Here is a 13,086-nt window from a genome sequence, read left to right on the forward strand (position 1 = left end):
CACAAAATATCAGGTGACTTCACCTTAAACATGCAAAAGTTGTAACAATGGCTTTATTCTCAGATAAAGATGGAAATCAGTACTGGTTGGGAGGGAGAGGTCACCTTTCAGAAAAAACCCTCAGTTTTGGTCAGTTTCGAAAAAGTAACCTAGATTTTCATGAAATTGCCTCGAAGGCTTATCTTGTCCTTTGGTGAGTGGCATCCTGTGTTTCCAAAGTGCCTGTCTCTTCATTGTCCCTTGTCCCTTTCCTCTCTTTCAAACGCTAACTTGTTTGATTCTGCCCCGTCCTGGTTTGTCAGTCCTTTTAGGCGTGAATCAGACAACCCCAGCGGCTGTCTCCAAGATTCCATTCACGGGTTTTATTAAGTAGGACGTCCTTTCCAAGACGGGAAATATCCCGGTAGCATCTGCGTGCCATTATGTCATGTGTACGAATGGCGGTCCACAGTGACCTCTGTGAGGGACGCTTAGGATGCAAATGTTCAGCGAGGAGAGATCGTTGTCTTCTGTTGACGGCACGTCACATCACCCTGTTCAGAGGCAGGGAGCCCCCCATGGTTATTCAGGTATCTTCTCTGCTTTTAGGGGGTAATCGTACCCTTACTTGCTGCCGGGACAGGTGGGCCATTTGCTTCGGCGGCTCTGTGGTTCTCGGGAACGGTGTGGGTGGGAGCCAGTGGAGGTGGTCGTGCGGCTGGAAGATCTTGACCGTCAGCGGAACAGAACAGAAGTTCGTGCACACGCCACCAGTCAGCCCGCAGATTTCCCCCGCTGTTCGCGAGCCCAGATGTGTCTCCTCTATGGCCCTGTTTCTCTCACGTCTGCCCGGTCTGCCCACATCGTCTCTGGTCCACCTCTGGTCCCTTCTCCACAGGACACTCACGGTGATGTTTCAAGCCATGAACCTTTGCTTAAGACAGTTCAGCGGACTCTCACTTAGATGAGAAGGACTCCACGGCTGCCTCCGCAGGTGCAGATGTCCCGATGTGCCCCAGGATGCCCTGAGCACAGGAAGCGTCACTTGTGTTTCTAGACAAGGGCACATTCATTCATGGGTTGACTGCCGGACCCCTAGAGCCCCCATATCGGACCCCAGCGGTGAGCCCCTCCAGGGAATAGCCACATGCTGACACACGGGCTCTACGAGGCACCTCTGTCATCGGAACAAGTTACAAAAGAGCCGTGATTGCACCGTGGGAAGCATCCAGGTGCAGATCGGGAATTGCTTGGTCAGGAAGACGGTGGCCATGTTTCCCGGAGAGGCCTCATCCCTTCTTGGGTCGACCTCCTGACCACCACCTATCTGTGGGCTGATTTGAAGAGCCCTCCTTCCCCTTTCCCACTGCAGACCCACCAGCATCCCCTGGTCAGGAACCCAAACCGGGCGATCAGATAGAGGGTGGGTGTGGTCACAGATTTCAGGGGGGCTCTCCCACCTTCCCCTGTGGAAAGAGCAAATAATCGCTGCCTGCCTCCTTCCCCCCCTTCCGAAGCACCCGTGCCTTGACAAGTATCCCCACCTTTTTTCTCTCCGCCCCCACCTTCGTCCGGTTGACCCCGCTGTCAGAGCTTGACCTAGAGGAGCTCACTGATTGCTGAAAACAGGGGTGTGGCTGGCAGAGAGCACCGGAACCCCGCGCAAGTCAGAGAAGGGTGCCTAGGGGTCTCGGACCCACAGCGGGGCTGTGCTTCTCTTTGGGGCGCACAGGGCATGGTTTGGCTGTCACTGGAGTTTGGGCAGGGCCCAGGATGACAGACGTCCTGCCGTGTGGGGTGTGGCTCCACACAATGAAGCATTTGGCTCCTTACCCTGTTCGGCATTCTGACATCCTGTGGACACTCCTGTAGGACTCCTAACTCAACTCATCTCAGAGAGTGTCCCTTTTTTGTCACTTTCCCCCCTTTACAACAATCTATAACTTGGCTTAGCCTACTTTTCCTAGGTCAATTAAGATCATCTCGTACTTTTGTTATTACCTTATACACATAAGTCTGGTCTATGACTTATTCTCCTAATTGCAGGATTTATTCCAGGGCCAGTGCATACACCTGTCTCTTTCATTCTCCTGTTTTTCTTTAATATGTTTTTTTTTTAATTTTTTAAATGTTTATTTATTTCTGAGACAGAGACAGAGCATGAGTGGGGGAGGGGCAGAGAGAGAGGGAGACACAGAATCCGAAACAGGCTCCAGGCTCCGAGCTGTCAGCATAGAGCCCGACGTGAGGCTCGAACTCACAAACTGTGAGATCATGATCTGAGCCGAAGTCGGTCGCTCAACCAGCTGAGCCACCCAGGTGCCCCTCTCCTGTTCTTCTTAATGTGGAACAGTCTCAGATCAACACTTAATTCCAAATTTATTCATTTTCGGTGGAAATAAATATTTGACTACCTCATAATGTCACCCACTGAAGACGTCCCCAAGCATTTGCACATTGAAATAAATGTTCTTTTATCGTTTCTAAAGTTTTATTTTTGTTTTTTTTAAGTATTTATTTATTTTGAGAGAGAGAATGAGAGAGGGAATCCCAAGCAGACTCCTTGCTCCACACGGAGCCTGACATGATGCTCTATCCCACGATCGTGAGACCATGACCTGAGCTGAAATCAAGAATCTGATGCTGAGGCACCTGCTCAGTCGGTTAGGCATCTGACTTTAGCTCAGGTCATGATCTCAAGGTTCTTGAGTAGGAGCCCGACACTGGGCTTGTTGCTGTCAATGTGGAGCCTGCTTGGGATTCTCTGTCTCTGTCTCTGTTTCTCTCAAAATAAATAAGTAAAAAACTTTCCAAAAAAATTAAAACTGAAGAGATGCTTAACCGACAGGGCCACCCAGACGCCCCAAGATCGTAAAGCCAGCTTTTACGTCCGCTTCCCCATCACCCAGCACAGTATCCAACAAGCACCAGGAATCCAAGGCCTCTCCCTGGATGGGTGGAGGGAGTGTGGGGACGGGAGGAAGGAAGCCCTGAGGTCAATGGAGGGGAGACAGCATGATGTGGTCCAAGCTGTGACTTTCCCATTTGTCTTTTCCAGAACGACTCTGGTTAGCAGACCTGAGAGGATTATAAGGTAGAAACAGAGGACACGAGAAGACAAATTTATGGTGACAAAAATCTCATTACAAAGTACATACATTAAAGGGTCCATGCATATTTTACTTCCTAATGAAAGGATTTTATTCTGAGAATGCTAATGAAAAAGTTAGGAGAAAAGACGTCCGTAATGGAAAACTGGAATACTGGCGATAATGTCCAAGAAGAAACAATTTGAGTAATATCCTTATTTGAATCTGGAAAATGAGATGTGGAGGAGGGGAGGGGGAAGGAGGTTCCTCTGCTCGGGAGAGACATCCGGTAACCCCGCGTCTGCGTCTGGCCCAGATCTCCAACGTGCCACCGCGGGCCACCGTTGGCTGGGTCTGGAGGATTCCTCCGAGTGGAGCCGGTGAGGCCGAGGACCCGGTGTGATGGCCCCTTTGCCCCTTCACTCTTTCGTCGTTTCTCTTGCCAGACTGTCTCACGTAGCATCTGCCAGCCGCCTTTGGTGTTCTCCTTGCCTCAAAACCCCCTTCAGTTTCCCTGGAAGACAAAACCTTGCGTGCAAGCCATTTAGGAAAGACATGTCCCGGGAGACAGGGGAAAGAGAACAGAGAGGGAGAACCCATGCACGTGGAGGGCGGCTGCAGCCCGACCCCAGAGGGGGGGTCACTCTGGAGTGGGCAGTGTGGCTTTGGACACTCAAGAAAGAAAGGTATCTGGGGAAGGTCACAGGTCAGGGTCGTCAGGAACAGCAGAACCAGCCAGAGGTGAAGCGCGTGGGAATGATGCAAGGGGTGAGGAGGTAATTTCCGCCCCGTGGTAAATGACTTTCATTCCTATGACCTCTGGGGAGTGTTCTGAATTGTTGGGGGGCGGGGGCGCATCTCAAATTATTTTCTAAGTTCACAGACACTTAGACACGAGCTTCACCTTCTCTCCGGCTTTCCTTTTGATCTCAGAAATGTCACCCAGTTATCTTTGAGGGTACCGTGTCGCAAAGCCTATTTGGAAACGGAATCTCTGGGCTTCCCTCCGCCCCCCACCAGCTTCCCCCGGACGCTCACGCCGGAAGCCAGGTGCCCACGTGGGAGCTGGCAGTTCAGGCATTGGCATGCGTGGACTTGCATCTCAGATGCTTCCTTCTAGATCATTCTCCTACTACCAGGTCCGTGTCTACGTGGTTTCTCCTCCCTCCGATGGAGGGTAGGCTCCCCTGTCTAGAGCTCCCGTTTCCAGATCTCTGCTTGGATTTGTAGGCACATCATAGAACTGAAAGTCGGCTGAGGACCCTTTTTAAAGGCAGCCTGATGTCCAAGTCTCTTGTCGCAAAAGTGTGCCAGCTTTGCTTGTCCGGTTTGTTTGAGGCATCTGGTCTCCTGGTGTGGCACACTGACCTGTGTTTCCCCCGGGGGCCGAGAATTGCCCTCCTGGATCCTCATCGCTGCTCAGCACGCCTGTCTTGCCCTGGAGAATGAGGTGGTGGAGCCCAGCACACGGAGATCAAGAGTAGGCCTGCCCACTCACCTCTCCCGGTTCCTTCTGCTGTCAGCGGGGCGACCCTGCTAATTTCTTGGCCTCCTTGAACCTAGCTTTTCGTCTGCAACTGGCAGTGAATCACAGCTCTGTATTGGTACGCCGTGAGGGCTACACGCATATGCCATAAGACGTAAAAAGCCCTTAAAATCAGTGTTTGGGGCATGAGAGCTACTCGGTAAAGGTTGGTTGTTTGCATCGTTCTGGAAAGAGCTGCGACGATCCGAAAGCGAGACTTTTTCTTTCGAAATCGATGCCCTTTTTGGCCTCGGGATGTGCTGAGGTGGTCTTGCAAAGCCTCAAGTTTCGTTTTCTTTCTTGGGTTTCTGAGCCGCATGGCCCTGAGGGTTGCGGTCACCGTCTATGCCTAAGAGCCTGGTTATCTGAAAGGGCATCTCATTTCCCTTAAATGTCGGGAAGTCTCCAACTGTGCCTTTGTCCGCTTGAAGGAAGGTCTTCTTAGCGAGAAGGTTTAGATCTTGAACCCAGTGCACAAAAGCGACCGTGTGAGGGAAGGTTGTGGAGGAATGGGAAGAAGTCTCCAGGCCAGGGAGACGTGCTCATCTCTGGAAGGAGGACAGGCTGCAGAAAGGGGCTTCCCAACCCAGACGGAGGGAGCCAGAGTGCAGGGATCTGAGGTGCCCATGTGGTGAGGGGCCGCGTCCCCACTCTGCTCCCTGTCACTTATCAGCTGCAAGCGAGACAGGACAGAGAGGCGGCCTCTTGGCTTTCCTCTGCCGGTAGCACCCACGCAGGCAGAAGAAACTAAAACCACAGGTGGCCCCCGTGGCCAGAGGCTGGCAAGTCCCCAAGTCTGATGGCACACGGAGCGTGTCCACGCAAAACCTTCCCGACTCCACAGTATCGCCCTTTGTGTGGAGCTCACGCACGGAAGGCATCCTTGTTGCTCGGTATTTGATTGACCTGGGGGCGGGGGCAGGGGACGAGGGAGGCTGCAGGGGTGGCCTCTGGACACGTCGTGCTTCGCCACCCCCTACGCCTCCTTGGCTGGCGTTCTTTTCCTATCTTTCCTCACCCTTGTGCTCATGGGCATCTGAAACCTTCTTCACAGCTCCCCTGTGCCTTCACTGATTTTTCCAGGCATACCTTCCAAATCCACTAATTGAATACATTTTATTTCTAGCACATCATTTCCAGAATATTTCCCAGAGCTCCGATATCCACATAATTACACCTGTGTCGGTTGTTCACAGTCTTGGCGGCGTGGTGGGGTCGCCTGGATAAAAAAGACGGACAGGTGGAAGGAAGGAACAAAAGGAGAGAGAGAGAGAGAGAGAGAGAGAAACTCAGCTGGAGTGGTGCCTGGTCATCGGTTTATTTACAAAGCTCCCCCAGCAGTGCTCACTCACAGGCAAGACGGAGACCATGGCTTTAGGCAGATTGTATGAGCACTCCCATCACCTACTCTGCTTACGCCCTGGAACACAGTAGACTCCATTTTGATGAGTACCGGGTGTCAGACACTGCTGGGCACGACTTGGTGCAAAGCAAGCATCGGCCCCTCTTCAGGACACTCACGGTTAAACACACAGACGCAAAGGTGCGGTCCCTAGCTTCACACTTCAACACGAAGAAGCGGTCAATGTTGCTAAGCAGGCAAGCGTCCTGCAATCCCGCACACGTTAACTATTTGCAAAAAAGGTATTAAAATTCAGATTTCCACCGAGCCACCAAGACACACAGGACGAGCTAGTCTAAAGCTAGATCACCATGTGCAGAATTTACAGAAGAAACTACCAGGAACGTGCCCCAAAGCCCGACTGTGTCAGAATCACCGAGAAGCCCGTGCAAAAGCCAAGGAATCGTTCGAGAAAAACACACATTTGCACGCAGTTTTGGAATCCACGAGTCTGCTGTGGTCCCCGGGTTAAGAATTCCCAACAAAGGGAGTTTTTAATCACCACATCAGAGAGAGGAGAGGCCGCTCAAAAGTGACCGTGTTTCTTTCACATCTCGGCCAGGCAAGGGACCTAAAAGGAAAAGAGAAAATAAACTTTATAGAGAACCGGGCAAGGTTACTGAATGAGTAAAACTAATGAAATACGTAGAGCCCTTTTAAAGTTCCTGGTGTTGCTTTTACGGCTAGCTCTTGCCAAATGGGATGAATTTGCATCCGTGGAGAGGTTGACAAAGGCTTTTCTGGGTAGAGTGAGCTCCGGAAGCGAGCGTGCGGGCACTGGGAGCAGTGAAATCCAGTGTCGAGGGGAGCGAGGCCTGCGGGGTTTTGCTGGACGTTAGGTCACCTGTGAGGATGCGGGACAGAAAGCCGTATATACGGCAGGGTCCCAGCTCTGCTGTAAGGTGTCCGCTGTGGCGTGGGGTCCCTGAACATTCTGTCCCGTAGATCTCGCTCTCCCGTGAGTAGGTGGAGAAGGCAGGGCTCGGTACGGCCGCAAGAAGGACGCGCCATCTCAGGAACGGGTAGGAGACGCCAGAGTTCTCGTAAATCCCAAACCCAGAAAGGTGTGTTCAGCATCCTGACCGCAGGATCCCTCTGCCCGTGGAAACGCCAGGGGGAGGCTCCAGCCAGGCGGTGGCTGACTCTTTATCACAGCCACCGTTTCTCAAAGAGTTACGCTTTCTTGCAGAGGTCAGGAGAGAGGGCGTCCTGTGGGATTTCCATACTCGGTGCCATATTTTTCCTGATCAGCGCTCACCGTCCGCTGCAGCCACTCCTGTCCCTGTCCCTGTCCCTGCTCCGTGCTAGGAGAAAGTCAGCCTCTGGGTTCAGTCTGGCCTCTTTCCTTTCCGGGGATGCCTCCTTGATCTCACTCCTCTGTTGCTTCTCACCCCCCTTCCTGTTTCTCCTCCTCCTCCTTTTCCTCCCCCCTCCTCCTCCTCCTCTCTCCTCCCCCTCTTCCTTCTCCTCCTCCCTTCCTCCCCTCCCCTTCCCTTTCCCCTTCCTCTTTCTCCTTTCTTCCCTCTGCCTCCTTTCATTATAGCTGCCCCTATTCCAGTATTCCAGCCCATCCCCTACTTTGAGAAGAAAGCCCCCAGGAAGCCCCACCGTCTGCCTCTGAGCTTCTTCTCGGGTCTGATGGTGTGAGACACAGAGTTTCAGTAGCTCTGTGTATATAAGAGGACAAACCTTGTAGTCCTGAGTGTCAGGTGTCAGTGGTCATTTTGCAATTACGTGACATCCAAATCTTCAGAGACGGATCTGACAGGTGAGAGTTGCGTTGGCCACTGAGGCTTAAAAAGCATCTCTCGTAGCTGCCTCCTCGGCTAATCCTTCCCTGTACCCTCTGCACTCTTCCCTCCCTCAGGGAGCGGCCGGCCCCACCCCTGCCTTTCTTCCACCCATGATGTACAAGAGCAGGCATTTTGTGAAAGCAATCTGTGAAGAGGCAGAGGAGGTGGCCGGTTAATTAAACTGACACAGACAGTGGCAAAGATCACCCTGATAGTCTCACTTGGTTCGTTTCCAGACGCATGTTTACAGGCGAAAAACGTGTCTAAACACTAATAATTGCTACGATTACTCCGATCCCCAAGTGACATCCAGCCGCTTCTCCCTGCCTATCAGCATGGCCCCCGTGGCCTCGCCCTCCCGTTCTTGCCTCACCTCTGTGTCTGTGCAGCTCTGTCTCCCCCCCACCAGATAGCAGAGCCACGTCTTCCTCGGACACCTTGAAAGTTCCGGGCTGGCCGTGGCTCTGGAAAGTTCGATATAATCAGCCTATAGATTTTGGGGAATGGGGGAAAGAATCCTAATGATGATGAGAGGATGAGGCGAGGGAAAGCATTTAGGAAAAGGCATGCCCACTGTTCATGACTCTCCGCGAGCGCCTGCTCAAACACAGGGAGCAGTGATGTCTCAGACCAGCCCGGTGCCGCGAATCACGTTGGACGTGGCATGTTTCTTTGACGCTGCGTCTTGAGACGCCCTTCACGGGGACGATGGGAACACATGCGTGCATGAGGACGCACGTGCGGAAATGACAGGCGCGGCCCAGGGCCTGCTGAGCGTCACCACTCGCCAGTCTCTCAACGTTGCTCTTCTCTGCTTCTCTCTAGTGTGGATGACGCCTCCGATGAAGTCATGCAGGTTGACGTACAGATAGAGGAGCCCAGTGACCTGCCGGCCACACAGCTTGTCACGTGGCAGGTCGAGTATCCAGGAGACATCACGTCTGACTTGGGCGTATCCAAGATCTACGTGAGTCCGAAGGACTTGATGGGCGTCATACCGCTGGCCATGGTAAGAAGGTCCCTGCCTTGGGCTGTTAATACAGAACCCAAGGGAAAGAAAGGCTCCAGGCTGCCCCCACACCTGGCGGGGAATTGTCAGAGAACCAGGAACCAGGGTTGTGGGGGGTACCTGACCCGCAAAGTCTGCTAAACAAAGCTGAGTCTCAAAAATGTGTTCTCTCTAAATCATATTCTGAGAATATTAGTTACAAAATCATCAAACTCCAGGTATTAGATTTGGATCTTCATTATATGGAAAAATATGGATCATTTAATAAATGTGCTTCCATCATACAGTGTAGACTTTAACAGTCTCAAATACATCCGCCCCCAGAGACCACATCGATCAAGTGTGAGGGAAACGTAGCAGGTCACATGACAGACGCCTGCCCCCTCTCAAAGCTGCAGCTAGCGTCAGCCACGCAGGAAAGCCACGCCGGCTTCTCAGTGCTTACGAGCTACCGATTTTCCAAGGAAGCCATAAATCCAGTTTGAATGTGAAATGTCAACTTGTTCATGTTGGCAGCTAGTTAGAAATAAATAAAACACGACCTAGGAAAGAAGTTAATGGTATTCCATTCATAGGTTACCTATTTGGAAAAGATTAAAGACGGTAAGTCTGTCTATGTGTTCTTTAGGGTTCATGAAACAGAGATGGGCTTTTCTCCTTGGAAGGACCAGCCCCTGGTTTCTGTGTCGCACAGTCCACCGCCTGTGGGAACACCCGTCCTCCACGTTCCCCTAAGCGAAACACACACATGCCCCGTAGAGCCCTGCCTGTACCTCGGACTCTTCAGGAGCCCCTACAGAGGAACAATACCTTTTTTAATCGTAAATTTTCACAGTGCAAAAGCTTGGGCATGTTGGTCTGCCGACCATAAGGTGAGCTTTCCCCTGTTTACCAAAACTACTTTTCCTGTCGGATGTAAAACATGAGTCGACCTATCCACTGCCTGCCTGGTGTCTCCTCCACACCATCTATTAGAAAATATTGACAAGTGTTATTATATACGTAGAGAAAGAGTATTGGGAATCAATCTTTCAATAAAAGGTAGCACGGACAGTTGCCTAGTGACGGCAGGTTCCTTATTATGCCGTTTGTTAGGAAATGTAACAGTTTGGGGTACGTCCTTGATAAGGGCTCCTTTTAACTTTGTTTTGTGTTTTTTTTGGAGGCGCTAAGCCTCCCTTGGTGTATCTTTCCACGTGTGAGGGTAGCACTCCTTTGGTTAGGCTATTAGTGAGTGGTTCTATTACTGGGGATGGCAAGACCATTTATCTCGAACAAGGAATTATTTGAATTTGCTCCTGTGCAGCACCTTTGATCAAATGAGCTCTTTGCAGTACTCGGCACGGCTTCTGTGGCTTTGTTCAGCGTAGGTTAGCGTCCTGTTCGTTTCCCGCACTCAGCGTTTCTCCTGCGTCACGTGTCCCTGACGCCCCCATCACGTATCCCCAACCCCACCGTTCCCCGTAACACGCATGAATCCCCACTCCGACAAGGCGCCTCTCGGGCCTCTGCTGGTCTGTGACCATTTTCATCTTACCCCGCCGTCTAGCTACGATGGGTGTAGTACCGTACGATCGCGTGACGAGACAGCCAAGACCTAGTCGTGCCTTTCGCCATTTAGGAATTGCATTTGTTTGAAATCAAGAGGGCTCCTTGCCCACCCAGCTTGCTCTGACCCAGCCAGTAGTGGCTAAAATACAGATGCGTTTCTTTTTTCACGTGAAGGAACTCCTAAGGTTAGTGGTCTGGTTTCGGCGTGGTGGCCCATGCCTCGTTCCTTCTTTCTTTCTGCCTCGGTGGTTTGAGGGCGTGACTTCCATCCTCATGGTAACCCTAGGGTCCAAGATGGTTGCCGGAGGGCTGGCCAACATATCCATGTTCGGTAGACCAGAAAAAGTCAGAAGTGAAGAAGCTCAAGAAAATGAGCTTTCAAGAAAGAAGGATCCGACACAATATTTCTGCTTACATCCAATCGGCACGTAGTCATATGGCCGTACCTCTTGGAAGGAAGGCTAGTTAATCTCTATTTTAGCATGGCACGTTGCTTAAACTCTGTTGCAAGGAAACAAGAGGAAAATGATTATTTGTGCCATATTTGTAACAGTCCTCCTTCATTTCCACTTGAGGAAGTGGAGACTCATGTTGAGCACCTGTGTGTGTTTTCTGTCTTGATCTTTAGGAAACCCCCAGGAAGCAAAATAACATAACGGAATCCGAGCCTCCACTTGCCAGCTCTGCAAACGTGCTGATTTCACTCACGGTGCCTCCGTTTCCTCATCTAAAGGGGGAGAAGAGATAATAATACTTACTCATAGGCTAGTAGGAGGCTAAAATGATAACTCAGGAGTGCTTGGAACTGTGTCCGGTCCAGAGCAAACATACAATAAATGGTAGCTCTTATTTTGTTCATTTCACCCCTCGATGCAAAGGATAGACAGCGCCCTGACAACAATGTTGTAAATTCTTCCGGGAAAGGGGTTTGGCCCCGGCCGCCATATTTCATGGCGTAAAAAGAATGCTAGACACCGTGTACGCGCTCACTGATTCTTGAGCTGAGTTGAATGAATTGTAAGGGCACTTTTGGTCCGACAACGTTTTACCAGTGATCTTGGAATATCTTCCTTTGGAGCTAAGGGTGAAGTCTTCAGGGTCCTGACTCCCCAGTCTTTTATATTTGGAGTGTTCTGAGTCCCCCTTCCTGAGAAGGCGGCTTCATTTTACCTTTGACTTGGTTGGGAAAAGAACTCTGGCCATTGCTAGAGAGATTGCCCTCACTACACGGTCGTTTTGCCACTTCATTTCACTTCCACTGTGTGTTTGTTCAACATGTGTTCGTTGCGAGATATTTGAAGGAGATCTGATATCCATGCATCTCTTCATCTGCATCACACGTTCTTGAAATATTAGAGAAACGGAAGGAGCGCCAGCTCACCGGGACCATGATGAGTGAGGAGAAGGCGCTCTGGGTTGAGATCGTGGTCACCGGGCGCTCATAAGCTAGAACAAGGGGGTGGATCTTCAAATGTGATTTGGAGCCGCTGCAAGGCTCTCTGCAGGGTGTCACATGGACTGATGTATGCGTTTAGAAGAACGCTCCGGCTGTAGGTGGAGAGTAGATTTGGGAGAGCCAGAGAGATGTCAGAGAGAGTTAGGACCTGCACGCTGGATGCTGTCCAATAACCCGGATCTAATGAGCTAGGCGTTTACTCGTCCCTCACCTGTCCTGTAAGAGTGTGAGCAGCCTGGGGCTTCTCTGATGCCTCCAGGAAGTTAGGACATAGCTTCCCTCTATCCCCAAAGCTATTGACCTCCTCCCCATGGCCTCAGAATAATAACAAACATGTCCCTGTGGCAGCCAGCAGGAATAGGCAGAGGGACAGTGGGAGGATGTGTTCCTTTCCGTCAAGGACGGCCTGTCCCTGAATACAGCACCTGTGCCCCGAGCCCGCCAGCCCTGAACTCAGCCGAGTGACCACCTGTAGCTGCGGGGGAGGGGCGAGAGTGAGCTCTATCCCAAGAGGCCATGTGTCCAGCTAAAAGCATGTGACGGTGGGAGAAGGAAGGACGGACACTGACGCCATCCTGGACGGCCCCAGGAGACTGCAGGCAGGACAGTAGAGACATGGCAAGGTGGACACTTCCAGGTCCGTCTTAGTGGGTAGGTGATTGGACTTTCCCCTGCATTGGGCACGGGTGTGAAGGAAAGATGGGGGGGAAAACAGGAGTCTGGGTTTTAGGCTCATCCAGAAAGCTTCCCCTGTGTCTCCACGGTTCACACACAGACCTAAAATAGGTAAGAGATCTCCTATTATGAAATAGCCTATGGTTTACATTTTTGCACAGAGATCTTTGCACACAACTCCGACTGATTCCTGCACATACTTTTGGGAATAAACTCAAACCAAAGGATGTGAATCAAATGATACGCAATATTGTAATTTTTCTGATAACAGTCACCAGACTGCCCTCCGGTAAGTTTAACCAATGTAATTCTACCTGCTGTGTATGATGGTATCCATTTCCCTATGAGTCACAAACTTAGGATATTAAAATCTTAACATAGGCCATTTATGAAGCAAAAATGATACCTCGTCGTTGCTTCAATTTTTTTTATTGCTGCCTAAATTTGCCCTCTTTTGGTTCATTTGCAAATTCCCCCATCAAACATTTGCTCTTACCCATTTCCTTTCCCTATTGGGAATTTCATTTCTTATGACTTTGTTATTAAAAAATCTTTTTTTTATTATGGTAAAAACACGTCACATGAAATTTACCATCTTAACCACTTC

At 50.8% G+C, this 13,086-nt stretch overlaps 1 protein-coding gene across 1 annotated transcript in view; it reads left to right on the forward strand.

Moving 5' to 3' along the window:
• Positions 1 to 13,086, forward strand: part of TMEM132D (transmembrane protein 132D) — a 554,370-nt gene that overhangs the window by 371,878 nt on the left and 169,406 nt on the right. The window contains exon 4 of the mRNA XM_027044209.2: positions 8,614 to 8,797. Within this exon, the coding sequence (XP_026900010.1) occupies positions 8,614 to 8,797 (184 nt within the window). The remainder of the gene's footprint in view (positions 1 to 8,613; positions 8,798 to 13,086) is intronic.

Source organism: Acinonyx jubatus, chromosome D3 (assembly GCF_027475565.1).
Source record: "Acinonyx jubatus isolate Ajub_Pintada_27869175 chromosome D3, VMU_Ajub_asm_v1.0, whole genome shotgun sequence".
NCBI lineage: Eukaryota > Metazoa > Chordata > Mammalia > Carnivora > Felidae > Acinonyx > Acinonyx jubatus.